Raw genomic sequence first — 17,338 nt, forward strand, 5'->3', positions numbered from 1 at the left:
ACCAATTTAACTCAAATCAGGTAAGTCTGATTCTACATCCATCCAAATTTATCTTAAACCAATTTTGGCCATTTTGAAAATGGTTTATGTGCACTGAACATCTATTGTTACAGATTTGAACCAGTTTCTGAAAACTTATATCGCTTTATGTGTAATTTCTGTCCCTGGCTCACAGGGTCATGCAGGTTAAATGAAGATGTATCTTTAAAGATATGACATAAGTGAAATGTACAGCTAAGTTTTATTTAGTTATATTTTGTCACTCTAAAACTGTCAAACTCCATGTTAGAGGGTATATTTTGCCTGCTCATGCAAGCATAACATTTTAATTAAACTTATATTGCCAGTACCTAATATGCATTTTCCACTAAAGCAAATATGATAAATTATGATTTTTTTCTTTTATGTGCACTTAGCATGAATGTCCTCCAAAGCAGTTACAAATATTTTTAGAGTACAGTGATTGCTCTTATTTAACTGAAACTCTTTATTCCACCAAGAAGCTGATGGAAGTTCAAAAGGTCTGGACAAATGTATATTTTAGATACTCTAAAAGGGGAAGCCAAGCTGCAGCTTGGTAGTGTGCAGTAGCTGTTCTGGTCTAACTGCTATTTGTGAACAATCCTGTAGTAATGCAAGTTAGCTAAAATGGGCCCAACTTTGATCTTAAATAAAGCAGTGTTAAATTTGGAATAGTTTTGCTACATTCGTGTGTGTGTACTGAATCCTACAGAACTAACAGTTGCATCACAACAGCAGGTATCATTTTCTTTTAAGAGTTATATTATCTTTATGCCTATATATACCCAAGTCTATTACAAATGGATTCCCCCCTCCCCCCCTCATCCATAAATACAAATTTTGGTCATGGTAAATTTTTATTTTTGGTTTAAGTTTCCTGGTTAGCATAAATCTACTGTAAAATACTATAATACATGATCTTACAGAGAGGTAAATTACAGGAAGTTTTAAGCCTAATTAAATAACAAAGATATTAAAAGAGACATTATTTGGGAGGTTGCTTTTACTCTATATATCTATTCAAGGAAGACTGTTACAGTTAACAAAGAAACACTGTAAAATGAGCATATTGGCTGAGAAAAGCACTATCTGAACTGTTGCCGGTAAAGCTTTCTGAAAGTTTTTTTAAAAAGAGTATAGAACTGTGTATACCTGACCTTCACCTTTCATCACCTCATCTGAAAGAATAGAGGGATGCTCTGGATGTTTTAGTATTATTTTTTGGTTGTTTTATAAGCTATGCTTTGCTTCACTGTTCACAAGTAGAATTATTCAGGATATTCAGAAAATACTATTCCCTGGCTTTTACTTGAGATGGAAAGGTGATTTAAGAAGTAAGTGTCTAGTTGTGATAGAGAGGGTACAGAGTTAGTTCTGTTGTCTTGACTGTTTAAGACAGTGTATTCTGCCTGGAAGAGCTAGAGAAAAACATTATGAATTATAAGAAACAGGCTATCAAGAGGCATTACTACAGAACGTACAGGCATATCTGACTTTGTTAATTCAGTGAGAACAGGGATAATTTCCCTGGGATTGTGTACTCCCTATCTAGGTGCAGAAGTTACACATAAACCAGTTTAAGTGATCAGAAACTGGTTTAAACCTTAACAGAATAGAAGTTCAATGCATATAAACCAGTTTCAAAATGAATGTAGTATCAGACTTAACTAATTTGGGTCAAACCAGTTTATGAAACTTCTGTCCCAGATCCCTTCCTGGTTCAAGTTAAATCAGTCTCCCAGCATACCAGCATGCTTTCTAGCCCTGGGCTGGGCTGGGCTGGGCTGTCTGCTCCAGAGAGCACAGCAGGGCTGGCCCCACCCCCTGCTCCATAGGAGCAGTGATAGCTGGCGTACAGAGTAGGAGGGGAAAGCCCAGCTGGGGATGCAGCCCAGCCTACAAGGGGGGGACTGCCCCTCGCTTCCACCAAACCCCAACTGGAGTCTGAGGCTAGGAAGGGGGATTAAACACCCCTTCCCCCACTCAAATGTATTGCTTGCTGCAAGTGTGGACTACAAAGCCCAGAGGCACCTGAAAGCAGAACAAGGAAGTGATGAACAACCTGCACAGTCCTGCTGCTGTGATTCTGGACTGCAAATCCCAGAGACCTCAGGGGCAGCAGGAAGAGGAATTGAACACGCAGCCAGAAAGCCATGCTCTAATGCCCCTCATTTCTGGCATGAGCCACTGCAGGCATGTGGCTGCATTTCCTGATTCAAAGGTAAATGTCTGTTCACTTCTGCTTCCATTTATTCTGTGAAGCTTAAACTAACCCGCAAAGACTGAATCAACTCAGCCTCGGGCTTTTTGACTGTCTATACCTAGCCTCTGTAACAGCACCATTTATGAATGTTTGGCAGCATCATTAAAATGAATAAATGATAAATAAATATAGTCAACAAATATTAAAACAGATTGAACTGAACTAATGTTGTAGGACAAACTCATTTTTAGTCATCAGCAATAGTTCTCCCTTCTTTTGCTGAGAACTGAACATGAGTTTAAAGAGATGAATGTGTGCATGTGGGGAGAGAAAAGAAGTAATGGATCAGTTAAAAGATTTCAGACATTAAAAGCAGCAATGGTTTTTAATGCAGTGTCCTTTCTTTTTAAAGCTAAATATTCTCGGTTATCGTTTGCTATTGAAGAAGAACGTAACATATTACTCTGTCCTTCTATATATCACTTAATAGGAAGATTTTAGCATTTCTATAGCTTTCTATAGAAAGTATAGAAAACCTTACCTTACGAACAAACAATAACTTCACTTTTAAATTAAGCTTACTTTTAATACATGCAATTGTTGAAAGAAAAATTAAAAGCTTTAATAATGCAGCCATTAGTCCTTATGCTTTATTTAAATTATTTGCAGTTGTTCAATCTTTTCCAAACACAAAACATTCTTTAAGGCACAAAGAAGCAGAATCTTGCCAAAAAGCAAAAAACTATTAGCACAGAGTTCAATGATATATAAAAGTACCTGTATAAAAATCCCGTTGCGCAAACATGTCAATCACATAGCGACAGAATGCATATTGATCTAACAAAGCAGAAAGGAAAAAGAGCAATGAAGAAAGTAAGTGTAAAAGCCTTTTTGTCTCTTTAGTGGTGAAGACAAAGCTTGGTAGCAACTTCTCACACAATTTTGGATATTTTTGCAATGTTTACTCAGAGGTTCCCCAGCCTAAGTAATTCATATACACAAATAAAGACCGTCCAGTTAATGTTCAAGTTCTTACTTAGGCCTACCAGCTTAACAACTTCAGTGTTGCAGAGATCAATCTCCCCTTAGATCCCCGCTCTGGTTTTATAAAACAGGCAAAGTGAAATTTGCTCTCCTTCTACAAACTGGATTTCACCAGTAAGTGGCAGAAAATGGTGTTGCTACACCTTTCCCATGCAACTGCTCCTGCCTTTAAACTGGAACTAAAGTCATAGCTTCACAGTGCTGGCTGAACAAAATACTGAGGCCAAATGGATTTGTATAAAATTGCAGTTGTTTTCCAAGCTTACTTTCATGTCACCGTCAGATCAACCACAAAATGACCTGAACTTGGCATACATTGGCCCATGAAGAGACCATTTCTGCAATGTGCACTGGCACTTCTGCACTGTTATTTAGCCTCCAGAGCTCCAACACAATGACGATAAGCTATAAGGAATGGTTTGTTGTGGCTTGGCCTCCTGCACTAGGCGTGAATCCTTTAGTTTGACAAAATATACTCTAGAAACAGGAAACGCTGAGCATCAAGTTTCAGGTTTAGGGCCTTATCCTGCAGGCACTGCCAATATAATTCCCGTGAGCCTACGTTGTGCCATTTAAGTCAGTAAGACTATTATTCATTCCATTAAATAGTTGCAGGATCCCACCTTTAGATCTGAATATCCTTACTTCAGTGGGTTTATGACGGTATCTTTATATGCAGAGAGAGGCAGTCAGTCATATGAGTCTGAAGTCAGGTGGAAGGCAAGAGAGATATTTGCTTTATGGACTAACTAAGGGTGCATGCAGATGTTACACTTAGATCAACCTAACTAGGTTGATCTAAGTGCCAATCTATCCAGGTGTCCAGGGAGGTTAGATCAGGCAAAAATGCCTGGCCTGAGGAGATGAGCTAATTTAGATTGGGCATGCATTAGCCTGATCTCCTTAACATCTGTATATGTTCAGAGTGCAGCCCTGGGGCTGGAAAAGCCCACCCTCTTGTCCCAGCCCTTGGGCTGTACTTTTTCTATCCCCTGTACTCTGACCAGGCTTTTATTCCCCTAATCCACCCATGAGTAACTCCCCATGTGGGCTGTGTAGACCCCCAGTATAGCCAAATCCCCTTGGACTTGCCAACTCCCCTCCCGCCCCCAAGGACCTGCTAACGCCTCCCTGATCCTGCCTCCTCCTCTCCCCGCTCTGACTTATTTAGATCACATTCCCAGTGCAGCTCCCAGCACCAGCAAACATCTGTGTAAGTGAGACCTGATCTATAATCACAACGCTTAAAGTAAGCCATGTGTTTGTGGACTGGGTCCCAGGAATGTCTGAACATACTCTAAATAAGATATCTGAAGAGCATTAGCTTTTGTGAACAGAAGCTCACTTCATCTGATGCATCTGATGAAGCAAGCTCAAGTTCACAAAAGCTTATGCTCTTTCTATATGTCTTATTTAGTTAGTCTATAAGGTGCGTTTCTACCCTGCCTTCTGCCTGAGGTTCTTTATGTCACATTAATTTATCTTTTTAAAACAGTTTCACTGAGTAACTTAATACTTTTAACAGAAACCTCTAACTGCTTCCCTAAGGACTTCATAAATTTCAAAGTTGCTTTTCTCTCCTATTCATCATTAAGCCCAAAACTTCTCACTTGAAAACAAAATTTAAAATTGAAGGGAAAATACATTTTTTTTAATATAACATTTCATCCCTCATCATGCGATGCTGATTATTTTATTCATTTTTAGGTTTGATTCACTAAAAACCCTGGTGCTTAATTTATCTGAGGCCACTGACAGGAATTTGTTTCTAGCAGTTGCTACAAAAATAGCATGTACAAAAAAAGTGCACGCTATACAGGTCAGAACTCAAGTTAGGGGGCACTGGAGAGCTGCTCCCTGGGCCAACCCTGCTCTAAGGAGAACCCATTAATTGACAGCCTGCCTTCTCCCCTCCTTGGGAAGGGATAGGCTGTAAACAGTTTTGTAGTCACAGACACAGGGAATCCCGACCAGGTAGAGCCTCCCTTACCCCAGTTCCCATCCCCACCACCATTTAAATGGCTGCTCCTGCTGCCTAGCTGGGTGGCATGGGCAGTAGTGTGAATCTAGGGACTTGGGGATCGCTTTTCTCTGCACAAAAGTAACATTTGTCTGTGGCCTGAAGCTTCTGCAGAGTTTCTAGTCACAAACCATATCCCTTCTTGTACAATGTTAGATCTAGTTTGCCTAGGAGTACACTGGACCTTGACTGTAAACCATTTTTATGAAGTCTTTAGAGTCTATTTTATCAATCTGTAAAATCTTATACAAAATATAGGTTAGCTGATAAATCAAAGTGTGCCCAGAGTAGCTATTACTGCTATAAATCTCAAAGCATATTTTTTTTAATTGGAAATTTGATTGGAAAGCCTAATGATTCATTCTGATCAGTGCAGACTATCCATCAATGACTACTTAGGGATTAAGGTACTTGGCTTCTGCACCTATGCATTGTGTGTACAAAAATGAAAATATTTTTTGAAAAAAAATATTGTTTGAAAAAATAAAAGCAAACACATAAGAAACTAAATAAATCCTCTAGATGAGCCCATCCAAAGCCTACAGAAGTCATTGGAAGAGATCCAATTTACTTCAATGGGTTGGGATCAGGGCCTAAATACATTAGTCCATTATGAACTAACAGACTGAAAAAATCATTTCTATAAAAGGAGGCCATTGTTAATCTTTGCAGTGCAAACAAGGATCTGCATTGACTGATGTCTATTTCGTTTATATTACTGTAATTTTAACATAGATTAAATATATTTTTTCAATTGCTTCTGGGCAGATATTTTATACTGTATTTCTGACCATAGCAATTCTTTTTCAAGTTATTTAACCCCTGAAAATAGGGATTTATAATGGATATGAACTCATAATATTAAAACCTACAATAGCAAAAATAAAGCTATTATTGTATAGGAAACAGTAAGGAGCTGGGTAATGTTCCCAATTCATGTCAATGGGAATTCTGGCGCTATTAAAAGAAGAAACAAGGCCAAAGCATTTCAAATATATATATATTTCCAATTTAAGAGCTAAAGATTCATTTTAAATCATAGTCCTTTACTGAAATAACGATTTACATCAGTGTTTTTCATCTTATAGCTGTACTATATTGGTGATTAATTGTCTTGAAAAATAACAGATATTGTGAGTGTCCTAGGATACTTTGAAAGTATCCACTCTATCTCCAGGCATTTTTTATTGTAAAGCTTTAGGAGACAGCATAAGCCAATAACTGCCTCTGGGGCATAAAATCCCGAGGGCCAATATGTTATTTGCCAATTTGGGGAACATATGCTGAGAGAGAATGCCAGAAAGAATGGGAGGCCTGACACAGTCTCTATCATATGGCACAAGCACCAACTTTCTAAACTGGTACACATGCAGACCTCCATTTATCTAATGAAATGGACACAGTGACTTACGTACTGAGTAACTTTTTTTAAGGGAACAGTTTAGAATACTACATCAGAAAAGCAAGAGAAGTGATGGGAGTTCAGGGCCAGTTTTTTACTGATACCAATCACCTTAGATCTACTTCAATCAAGAGAGTCAGTTTTTATACTGGTAGTTGATATGGCCTTCAAAACATTAAACCTCCCAAAACTATTCTGACCACTCTCTGTCATACTAAGCACTACATAAGCTTTCTTAGTGGCAGAGGAAAACAGGTTGGGAAAGAACTGGGCAACAGTCTGTAGTTTTACTCATGTTCACAGTTATGTTAGTTTGTACAGCTACAGTGAAATCAATTAAACCACTCCCTTCAACAAGGACAACCCAGGCTTCCAGGATTAGGCACTACAATTTTGTTGTCAGATTATGTTTAATATTCAGATGTCTAGTTTGACATGGAAATTACATCAGTTTTTTTAAATCACAGCAGGACTGAAATGTGTAGCTAGATGTTTCAGTTGTACCAGACTTGCATCTGGCAGTATACAGCTAAAAAGACGGTTATAAAAAACTGAAAAGATGCAGTGCTGGGTGGACTCCTTGAGAAGCATTGGGGGGAGAAAAAGGATTTACTTGACCTTAGAGTTTTTCTTGAAAAAAATCCCTGATCTCCCTTGTCTCTGGCTTCTATTCATTTTCAAATATCTTAATGTTAGAAAATAAACTCCCATACCTCCAAATGCTTTGTTTTACCTGTAAATACAGGTACTGGATTAAGTGTGCAGTAGTTAGTGTGCAGTAGTGCTCATGTAGAATCTGCCTGGGACCAAATTTGCACTCAGTCAACCGCACCAACAAGGGACCACAAGGGATGGGAGAGTTCTCTGTCTCCGGGCCTGGCACTGCTCAGCTCCTCTCTACCCCAAAGAGCCGGGAGCCGATCAGTGCCAGGATGTGGTCACTCTCTACATGCCCCCCCCCACTCACCTGACCCAGCACTGAATAGCTCCTGGCTCCCCACAGGAGCTGGGAGCTGAGCAGTGCTGGGACTGGGAAACTCTGTGCTTCCCTGCTTAGCTTGGAACTCGCTGGCAGCTGCTGGAGATCTCTTGGTGAGACCCTGCTTGGTAGGAAAGTCTCACTGGGCATGGGGTTCACCAACAGCTGTGTGTCTAGATGTTCATGGGGCTGGGAAAACTCCGCCAACTGCAGAAGCAGATGTCTCCTGGCTCTGTGCACATCACAGCCCTTCCTAATGTTTATGGGGCCAGCAGACAGCTGCCACCACAGCTGGCAGAGCTCTCTTGGCCCCATTCACTTTGGGACCAGGCCTTGTGCTCCCTGCCTGCCAGTTAGCCCCACACTGTAGTACCCTTGTGCCCCAACTAGTAGGGCTGTGCAAAATTTCGAAAGCCATTTCATTTCAGAGGTGTTTGGGCCCATTTCGGCACCCAAAACACCAAACCTGAAATGAAACAGAAGGCTCCAAAACATCTCTAAAATGAAACAAAACCATCCAAAATGTTTCAGAAATATTTCAGAAAGTTTCAGAGGTGCCCCTGGCAAGAGTCCAGCACAGCCCTGCAACCCTCTTTTTAAAGTGTCAGAAGGCTGGGGCCAGGCAGGGCAGACATGGGGGCTTTTCCTGCAACTCCCCCGACCAGGGCAGCAGCAGCCACAGCCAGAGGAGCCTCAGGAGAAGCACTCATGGTTCGCCTGCCCAGCCCTTGCCTCCTGGCACTTTAAAAAAAAAAAAGAAAAAAAAAAAGCCCCACACTCTCCAGCTGCAGCAGCAGCGATCAGAGCCTCTGGGGGCTCATGGCAGAAACCCCCCTGTGGAGCACGGGGCAGTGCGGGACAGTGGGGGGCAGCACAGATCACGCACCCCACTTGGCACCTGCACCACAGCATGATGAATCAGGGCAGAGCAGCCCCAAGCTGGCAGGCTGACTTCGCAGGCCACCTGTCAGCCGGGGCTGCTCCCCCCTGGCTCAATGTCCATTAGTCCCTGGTGCACGTGTGAACATTTCACCTAGGAGTAATAAACTCCAGCACAAACTGCACCAGAGTTTATTGCTACGTGTTAATTGCATGTGCAGATTCACCTACTGTGATTAAACAGCAACAAAATCCAGACTGACCATTGTGGAAATATGCTTGTAGTGAATACCCACACATATTATGTATTGATATTCCTCTTTTGTGGGATCTAATTTGTTTCTTTTACCTCTAGGAATGACATTTTTTTTCCCTATTAACAGAAATCTGGAACCCAATTATATGTCAAGTTATATCAGGCACTGCCATGTCCTTGTGTTATAGAAAACATGGCAGAGTCTCATGTGATCTGATGTAATGCAAATCATTCCGTTCTATCACCTGCAATTTTTGCTATTCCTAAGCAGAAACTATGCACATTTGTAGAACCCAAACATACTTCCCAACAGGTTACTGGATAACCCAAATTAATGTTGCTATTCATTCAACATATCAGATATTCTTTCCATGTCATCAAAACTCTTGCCGATTTAATAATGTTGGTTAAATGGCAAAATTGAAATACCTTGTTGCTCCCTCTGCAGTTTAAAGATTAATGTTTAAGTTAAGTCCCTCTGCAGTTTAAGATTTAAAATCTGAAAATTAGAACCCTTAAATCTTCTACTTCAAAAATCCTCAGTAACTAGGAATGCTGGTCTTGCTATCTCAAGGAAGTGTTCAAATTAAAATGAATCTTTAGCCATGAGAGTAACAATTCCTTATTGTTGCCTTATTGTTCATTTTAAGCTCCTGTTTGTCCATTTTGTTTCCATTTAGTGATCTGAAATCCAAAGGGGATTTACTTATACATGTTGCAGATTTTGACTTTTTGGTCTTGTCAGCTTTAACTTCATTGTTTCTGCTTCTTCCCCACTAGTTTAAGTTCTTCAGCCGTTTCCTCCTGGCTTTGTTTACCTTTCTTTTCCGATCTTGTTTCAGCCTTAAATGCTTTCTCCTCCTTAACTCTCGGTTTGGCTTCTATTAACCCAACTTCCTGTACTTTTATTTCAGTCCGTTTGACTTTCTCAGTCATCTTCAACTCTGGTTTTCCATCTTTCATTTCCTTTTTAACTTTTTCTTCACCTTTGATACTCTTTGCTTTCTTCTCCTCTGCATGGAACAAACAAATCTGTTTATACCATTTTATTCTCCAATACATAACACTAATCCATTCTTTTAATCCATGGTCTTGTTACAAATTGTTATTTCTTTAGCAGAAAGATCATGTTCAACTCTGGCTAAAACAAAAAAACAAAACCCATACAGTTGTTCCCCTGAACACCTTGCAGGTTGGTTGGCACCTAGATTATAAACAAAATAGTGGCTAAAATGAATATGTAGTACATTATATTGTGTTTACACCAATCCAAAACAACTCTGAATTTAAGACAGACTCCCCAATAATTGAATTAATTGTATGAAAATTTATAAATTGATTATGTACACCATACAGTTATCAGCAGGTGGTCTTAAATTCACTCCTCAACTACAGCGGTAGGAAAAGTACCAGCAGGAGGGCAAGGGGCCAGGAGGAAGGTGGTCCCTGTGCCTTGCCCCCCCTAGCTACTTGTACACCATCCCAGTGCATCTTCTCCACCTGGCCACCTATCATTTACCCCCTTAGCCAAGGCCAGGCAACAGTGGTGGCTTTAGACCCAATCCTGGCCCCTGTCAGGCAACAGTGGCAGCTCTAGCTCCAGTGAGGCAGTGATGGCAGCAGCAGCAACTTCAGGCTCATCCCTGATCCTGGCCAGGCAACAGCAATGGCTATGGCCCTTGGCAGACACTGGCTGCAGTTCTGGTCCCAGGCCCAGTTCAGAACAAGAGCCATAGCAGCTGCCTGCCCTGGGCTGGCACTCAAATCCAAGGTGAGGCTTTTCCCCCACATTTTGAATCCGGGGCGGGGGGGGAGGGGAGGGGGCGGAGGGCAGGGCTTTTGTCTTAGATTTGAGTAAATATGGTATGTTGTTACTGATTTGTTGTATATGGGTTGTATTTTTTGCTATGAAAGGAAAAGTAATTTTTTGCTAAAAGAAACTCAGTCTCTTTTTCCCTCCCTGTCCTGCAACACTGAAGAAAAGAAAATTAGTCTATGTTACTTCTACTATGTGGCTTTCTAATTAATGCTTTTGAAGTGTTTTGACATCACATACAAAGCAATATGCAATTATGTTTTAAAACATAGCATAAGAACACTGGAACTCTCCTCTACTAGGTCCATCTAGCCCAGTATCCTCTCTCACAGAGTTGGCAGTCTAGTTATTAACCTCTGGCCTGTCCTTCCATTCTGGTTTTATCATCCTTTGTTCCCAGAATTTAGTTGTTATACTTTTAGTGGAATCCCTCTAACTATTGATCAAGGCTTCTAGTTCCCTGCTAGCCCTAGGCCACTGCTACTGTATAACAAATAGGCCAGTGTTGCACGGTGACATCATGGATGCTTAGGGAAAGAGGGAATGTCCAGAATTTTCCACTTCCTGCTCTTTCCTGGCATTTAGGAATTTCTGATTCAGAGGCTGCATCGTTTTCTACTGTGTTGTCTAGCCACTGAGAGACCTTTCCTCTGTTAATCTATTTCCCTTTTGAACTTTGCTAAACTATCAGCATCCACCACATCTTGTGGCAGTGAGTTCCATGAGTTAGTTTGTTTGAATTTTCTTGGATTTTTGTTTGTTTGTTTTATAATGTAACTTAAAGCTGTAAATAAAATTTAACATGAAACTGAACATTCTAACTTTTATTTCATACTGGCAAAACCAAGATTATGAACAACTATGAAACTTTTTCAAATGTTTTTCAAACAAAGGAGCTTGTCAAAACCCACAATTTTCTATTAAACGTTTCAGTTTTGACAGATGATTATTTTCTGAAAAAAAGTTTTATCCAAAAATTCCTGACCAGCTCTGGATAGAAATGATAAATTGAGCCTCCCAATCAATCCTATTACTAGGAGGCTCAATATATCCTACTGATGTGAATTAGATTTTTTTAAACATACATAAAATGAAAAGACTCTTAATTTCAGTGGAGCTGGATAACTTGGCCAACACCAGAGTAGTTGTGCCGGGGCTGGAACCAACAGTGAAAGCTTGGTACAGCAGAGGGGTACCTGGCTCATGTCGAAGCTGGGTGAGGGCTGCAAATTGCTCATATTATTATCTCTGTGGAGTGGTCTGACAATAATTGAACATGTGTTACTTAATACAGTCTGGAGATGCTCCTCATGTGACAAGTCCTAACCACAGCCAGACACTTAATCTTAAGACATAGAAAATGTTAGTGTTATTCTAAGTTCCCTTTTTGTATCTGATGCTAAGTAAATATTTTCTTCTTCAAAAACCAAGAGCCAAATTCCACCTATAGGTTTGGAACTGACATTGATGGAAGTAAGTGTATTCTGAGGCACATTATAAAGTTTTGCTGGCATAGCTACATGGGTCTATGTGAAAAATGTGGGGAAAGAAATCCCATCCCTTAGTTGACTTAACTATACCAACAAACCCTCTGATGTATTATGTTGATTAAAAAAGTGCCTTTGTTTACTTATCCTTATTCATGTGATGAGATTATATGGATCTGACAGTAGTAAACTTTTGTCAACATTCACTGCTTCTACACTAGGTAGGGTCTGCTAATATAGATATAGTAGCTGATGTTCAGGGTAGGCTGAACCCATCTCCAAAATCATTACCTCTAGTCCTCAGCCCTGCTGTCCTTGACATACCAGAACTCTGGAAGCTGCTGCAAAATTTGTTTGCAGTAATACTGTGGACAGCCATTCTTTACTAAGCTTCCGGGCTGATTAAACTAATTTTAGAAACCTGTAAACAAAAAAGGCATATAAAATAGAATGTGATTGTTTATACAATCGGCAATTCCTAATTGGAGTCACAATAAGAATAAATTCCTGGTTGATGAAATGAGGATGTTGTTAGCTATACTTAGAGCAGAACTCTGCTTCCCTTTGTGCATCTAAATGGTGTTCAAGTGGTCTATTTGGGTTTTTGGCCTTGCATTTAGACTGTGAGTGTATTAGCATATGCAGGTAGACTAAGCGTGTGCAATCGGGCCACACGCTGACTGGACACATCGACAGCTATACACATATCTGAACACACACCTGAATACAAATCCTTGAAAAGCAAGGCGGGGGACAACAGGGGTCCTTCCTGTGCTTGAGCTCCATGACCTGATAGCTAAGGTCCAGGAAGGTAGAGGCCTAGGTTCTGGGCTCCTCTTTGCCCAGAGAGGGTTTGAAGTTACACTTCTCTGACTTCCCAGCACAGTGCTCTAAGCAGCAGGCAAAAGGTTAGGTAACCTTTTCTAATGCTCCTTTTGATGCTGTACCATTGTATAGAGAGCAGCACAGTAGGAATAGTTTTTACTCCATTGAGATGAAGGGTCCAGACTAGAAACCAGTGCCTTCTCCCCTCTAAGGCAGGAGCCATCTCACTGAGCCAAATACCCTCCAGCTTGGATGCATCTACACAAGACGCTGACTGCGCAGTGGTTACTTGAACACAAGTACTAAATGTATACACAAGTACTAAATGACTAACTGGAGTTACTGCACAGTAGTGTCGCCGAACAACTTTTAGGTGACACTGACTGCACAGTAGCTTGTTACTACTGCACAGTAGTGTTTCATCATGCTTCATGCCACACTATGCTACCGCACAGTAGTAATGAGCTACTATGCATCAGCATTTCATGTAGGCGCGGCCTTTGTTCTTGTACCACCACATGTCTCCATCTCTTGGACGCCCAGAAACCCACCATAAAAAGTGCACTGGAGACTAGTCTGGATAATGCCTGGCCAGAAGCTACATGGGTTTCTGGCTGGCTTACATGCAGGTACATGTCCAGAATGGCTGTGTATATGTAACCATGTACAGGTTTCCTTCACTTTATGCAGGTTCTTTATGTGCACATTCGCTCTTATGCAATGACCCTTTTTATACCAAAAATTTGTTATATGCAAGGTAAATTCACTCTTATGTGATCAGTAAGAGCCCCCAGTCAGCTGCTTTGTGTGGTGTGTTGTGGGAGTGACATGCACCAAAATATAATCTTTGGTGTGGATCTATGCTCCTCACTTGTTGTCTGTAACACATGTTTCTGTAGTTGCTACCTCCATGATGATAGTCCCCTGTGCTTGCTGTTGGTGACTACCAAAATTGTCTTGCAAATGTGGTAAAAATTGGTCTGGAGTCAGAACAGCCAAGGTCTTGGAACATATCCCTATTTGTTACATTGTAAAGTGGGTTCCCTTTAAGTGAATTCGAGTTATGCGCTGTTTTCTGGGAACGCATGTACAGCATAAAGCGAGGGAAACCTATATGTACTTAGCAAACGTATGGCCATTGACTGAGCATGCACAATATACACAAGCCTATGGTACTGCTGGGGAAGTTGAATTGTTACCTACATGTAAATGTAAAAAATGCCATTTTTATAGCTAGAAAAGTGCCATTTAGCTGCATAAAAGAAAACAGAATTATAACTTTAGTGAAAATGTATTATGAAGTATCATTTTCAGATAAGCCTGCTCTCATCTTACATAGTAATATGGCAATGTATAGTTTTAGGGCCTGTTACAAATTAATTTTAGGTAACTCCTGAAGCTCTTAGCTCCTGGGTTGTCCACATATTAATACCTGAAACTAGTTTTACACACACTTCAGGCAGCTTAAAGTTATGCAACTCCAAGGCATGCTTATCTCTGATCCATGTTACCCAGCTTATGTTCCATTAATGTGTGGCCACTCCCCACAGATGAGCCACCCAAGTTACAGTCCTCCAGCATCCCAGGGTGCAGTGCCCTGCCCCCCACTCGTTGTGTGTGGACAATCCTAAACCATTCCATCCCCTGAGCTCTACTGCTTAGGGAATGGTTTTGGCACCAAGCCAACTCCCCCTCCTACCTGCAGGGGTGTGAGCTTCCAACCTGCAGGGGTGCAGCCTCATGCAAACAGCCTGTAGAGCACATGCCAGCTAGGCTGCAAGACACAGACAGGTCCAGGAGTGGTGTCTAGAAGGGATGCAGAGGACCAAGGTAGCTGGCCAGATCAGGTAATCACAAGCTGGGGCTTCCTTCCCAGGGCAGATGCAGTAGCTCCCCCAAAAGTGCCTTCCCACCTCCCAGCCACCCCCGGAAGCATGACCAGCACCATCAACACACCAATCAGAAATCTCATTTTTTTTAATCCTGAGAAAATATTTACTTCCTTTTTATTTCTTCTTATTTTTTTCCCCATTATCCTTCAGTGGTTGAATTCATTTCACTACCCTTCCCCCACCCGTTTCCTTTCCACTTCCCACTTCATTACTCAGCCCCATCCTATCAACTCTATGCCTCCAGCTTCATGCTCCTTCTCCCCCAACCCTCAACCCATCTCTCACACCCCCTGACCTGGAGCAGAGATAGAAGCCTGCCTTGGCTCACCAGCCCCTTAGTGGCAATTCACGACTGTAGCTCCTAGTCAAGCCCTTGCTCACCAGCCCTGTAGTAGCAAGTCACAGCTGTGCAGTTGGGGGACAGTTGGAAGGTTTTTAGCTTTTAAGGTGTAACTGCTCCAAATTCGAGCTACCACTAAAACAAATTAACAGTTGATCAGCTTAAAGTGCAGTGTGCAGCAAGGCCATTATTTTTCTTATTGTCATAGAAAAGGTTTAAAGAAGGAACCATGTGGTTTAAACCCAGGTTTAAAGAAGGAACCTTGTGGAGACCAGCCATTAGCCAGAGATGGACTGATCAAGTATGTTTTTATTTCTTCAGAATTCAATAGCATACAGTTGAATATACATATTCAACTTCATATACATTCAACTCTTTGCTTACTCAACATGAAACTTTACATAGTTAACATATTGTAAAAAGTGATAAAGCAGAATAATTACCTTTAGGAGGAGATTTCCTTTCCACTTTTTCTTGTTTTTCTGGTTTGTCTTTCTGTGTCACTAGAATGGAATAAAAACTTACTTTATAGAAATTGGGGTCAAAAACTGAGAAAAGCTATTGCCAAACAATAACAATAATATCAGTGAATATAAACTGTATTTCTTGCACATGTGACAAATATTGCAGTTTATTTTATGTTTCCTTTTTTTAAAGGTTATAAAAGGTCCAACTTTTATTAGTTTCACACACAGGCTAAAAGTAATCTGTTAGCAACTGCCAAGAAGAACATAGGACTGGCATGACGATTTAAATCACATTTTACAAAGCTTCTTTCTGAGACAAATAAGCTCTCCCTTATTACCATATTTTACTGGGGGGAAAAAGAAGACACTTGATCCAAGTGGTAGCTAAGTAACACCATCATTCTGATTTATCACCACACATGTGCACCTGGAGCTCCTGCCTACAGGAACTTGATGTTTCTATGATTTGTTCTGTATATGCTTTTTACATGATGCATTTAGGTGGTGTTCTGCCCACTAGAGGTTCTTGGAACTTTGTATGTTGTTCAGCCCTCAGACAAATTCTGATGCATGGATGAAACTTGGAATGGTGTAAAGCCACCACAATGACTTCTTGTAACAGGTGGGTGTCCCGAGGCCAGTCGAGTCTTTGGTCCGCCCACTTATCTCTGGGCTAACTGCCCATCTACCTCACCCACTATGCCTTTAATAATACAATTGAAAGTAGATTACAAGGTGGGAGGCTGCCCATTTACTTGCCCTGATGCCAAGGGGCTATATACATGGCTTTGAACCGTCCCTTATACCATGTCCCATGCCTCACAGATGGCATCCATGTCTATACCTCCAAGACATTATAAGCAGCAGCTCCAGACACTCTCTCCAGCTGCTAGCAGCAAAATGCTGGCTTCACTACTCAGAGCCCTGTTCTTATAACAAGCAGCTGGGCTCTGTTCCCAATCAGACGGTTGTGCCTGATTGGGAGTGCAGCCACCTGCAGGCTGCTCTGCTGCCTGCCCACTCCCCTGTGAGTAACAGAGATTCCTGCACACTATCCATTCCCTGCAGCTTGTGTTGGGTATCTGGTCTAAATAACCCTATGTCCAGGTGACTGCAACTGCTAGAGATGCCCCTTAACATTGCTGAAATGGAGATACAAAAGGTAAGAAGATATCTGTATGCTACCATCTTACAGCCATTGAAGCTAAACTGTGCTAACTTTAACCTAGTTCATGAAGGAGTAAACTGTCCCAGTTTAACTTCCATTTACCAGGGAATAGGAGCAGACAGAAGAATCACTTACAGCAGATTCAGTTGAACCAGAGGAAATCTCACTCTCTAAAACAGTAGCAGTGCTCATCTGTTCAGGTCCTTGCAGCAGATCTCAGATAAGATTGGAATTAGCCTTACAGGGCACATCCCCATGAGCAGGAATGTGTGTTTCCCTGGAGACAAATAGCAGTGACACAATATGTGCTGCTGTTACTCATTCCTGGGGAATGCCCGTGCACATGTGTTCTAGTAGGCGGCATGCTACCCTGGGTGGGGTAGACCCAGCAGCCTGTCCTGGAGACTTCCAGGGGCTGCAGCCACTGCGATCCAGGAGCAGGGAGCCTCGCTGGCAACCGACCAGGCTCTGATTTTTGGGTGGCACGCACTGCTGCTACTTGTCACCCACTTTTTTTAGGCATGGGTTTTTTTGACACT

The 17,338-nt window shown here is 41.4% G+C and overlaps 1 protein-coding gene across 2 annotated transcripts in view; it reads right to left on the reverse strand.

Moving 5' to 3' along the window:
* Positions 1-2,353: 2,353 nt before the first annotated feature.
* Positions 2,354-17,338, reverse strand: part of TRDN (triadin) — a 130,097-nt gene continuing 115,112 nt past the window's right edge. Inside the window, exons 10-12 of one of the 2 annotated variants that reach the window (XM_019479485.2) lie at positions 15,608-15,667; positions 9,623-9,817; positions 2,354-3,061 (exon numbers count right to left, since the gene is read on the reverse strand). In XM_019479485.2, coding sequence (XP_019335030.2) covers positions 2,982-3,061; positions 9,623-9,817; positions 15,608-15,667 — 335 coding nt within the window. In that variant the 3' untranslated portion in view covers positions 2,354-2,981. Of the gene's footprint in view, positions 3,062-4,403; positions 9,818-15,607; positions 15,668-17,338 lie in introns of those variants that run through there. The other variant, XM_059733444.1, reaches the window with a different exon arrangement.

The sequence above is a fragment of the Alligator mississippiensis genome, chromosome 1, assembly GCF_030867095.1.
Source record: "Alligator mississippiensis isolate rAllMis1 chromosome 1, rAllMis1, whole genome shotgun sequence".
Classification (NCBI taxonomy): domain Eukaryota; kingdom Metazoa; phylum Chordata; order Crocodylia; family Alligatoridae; genus Alligator; species Alligator mississippiensis.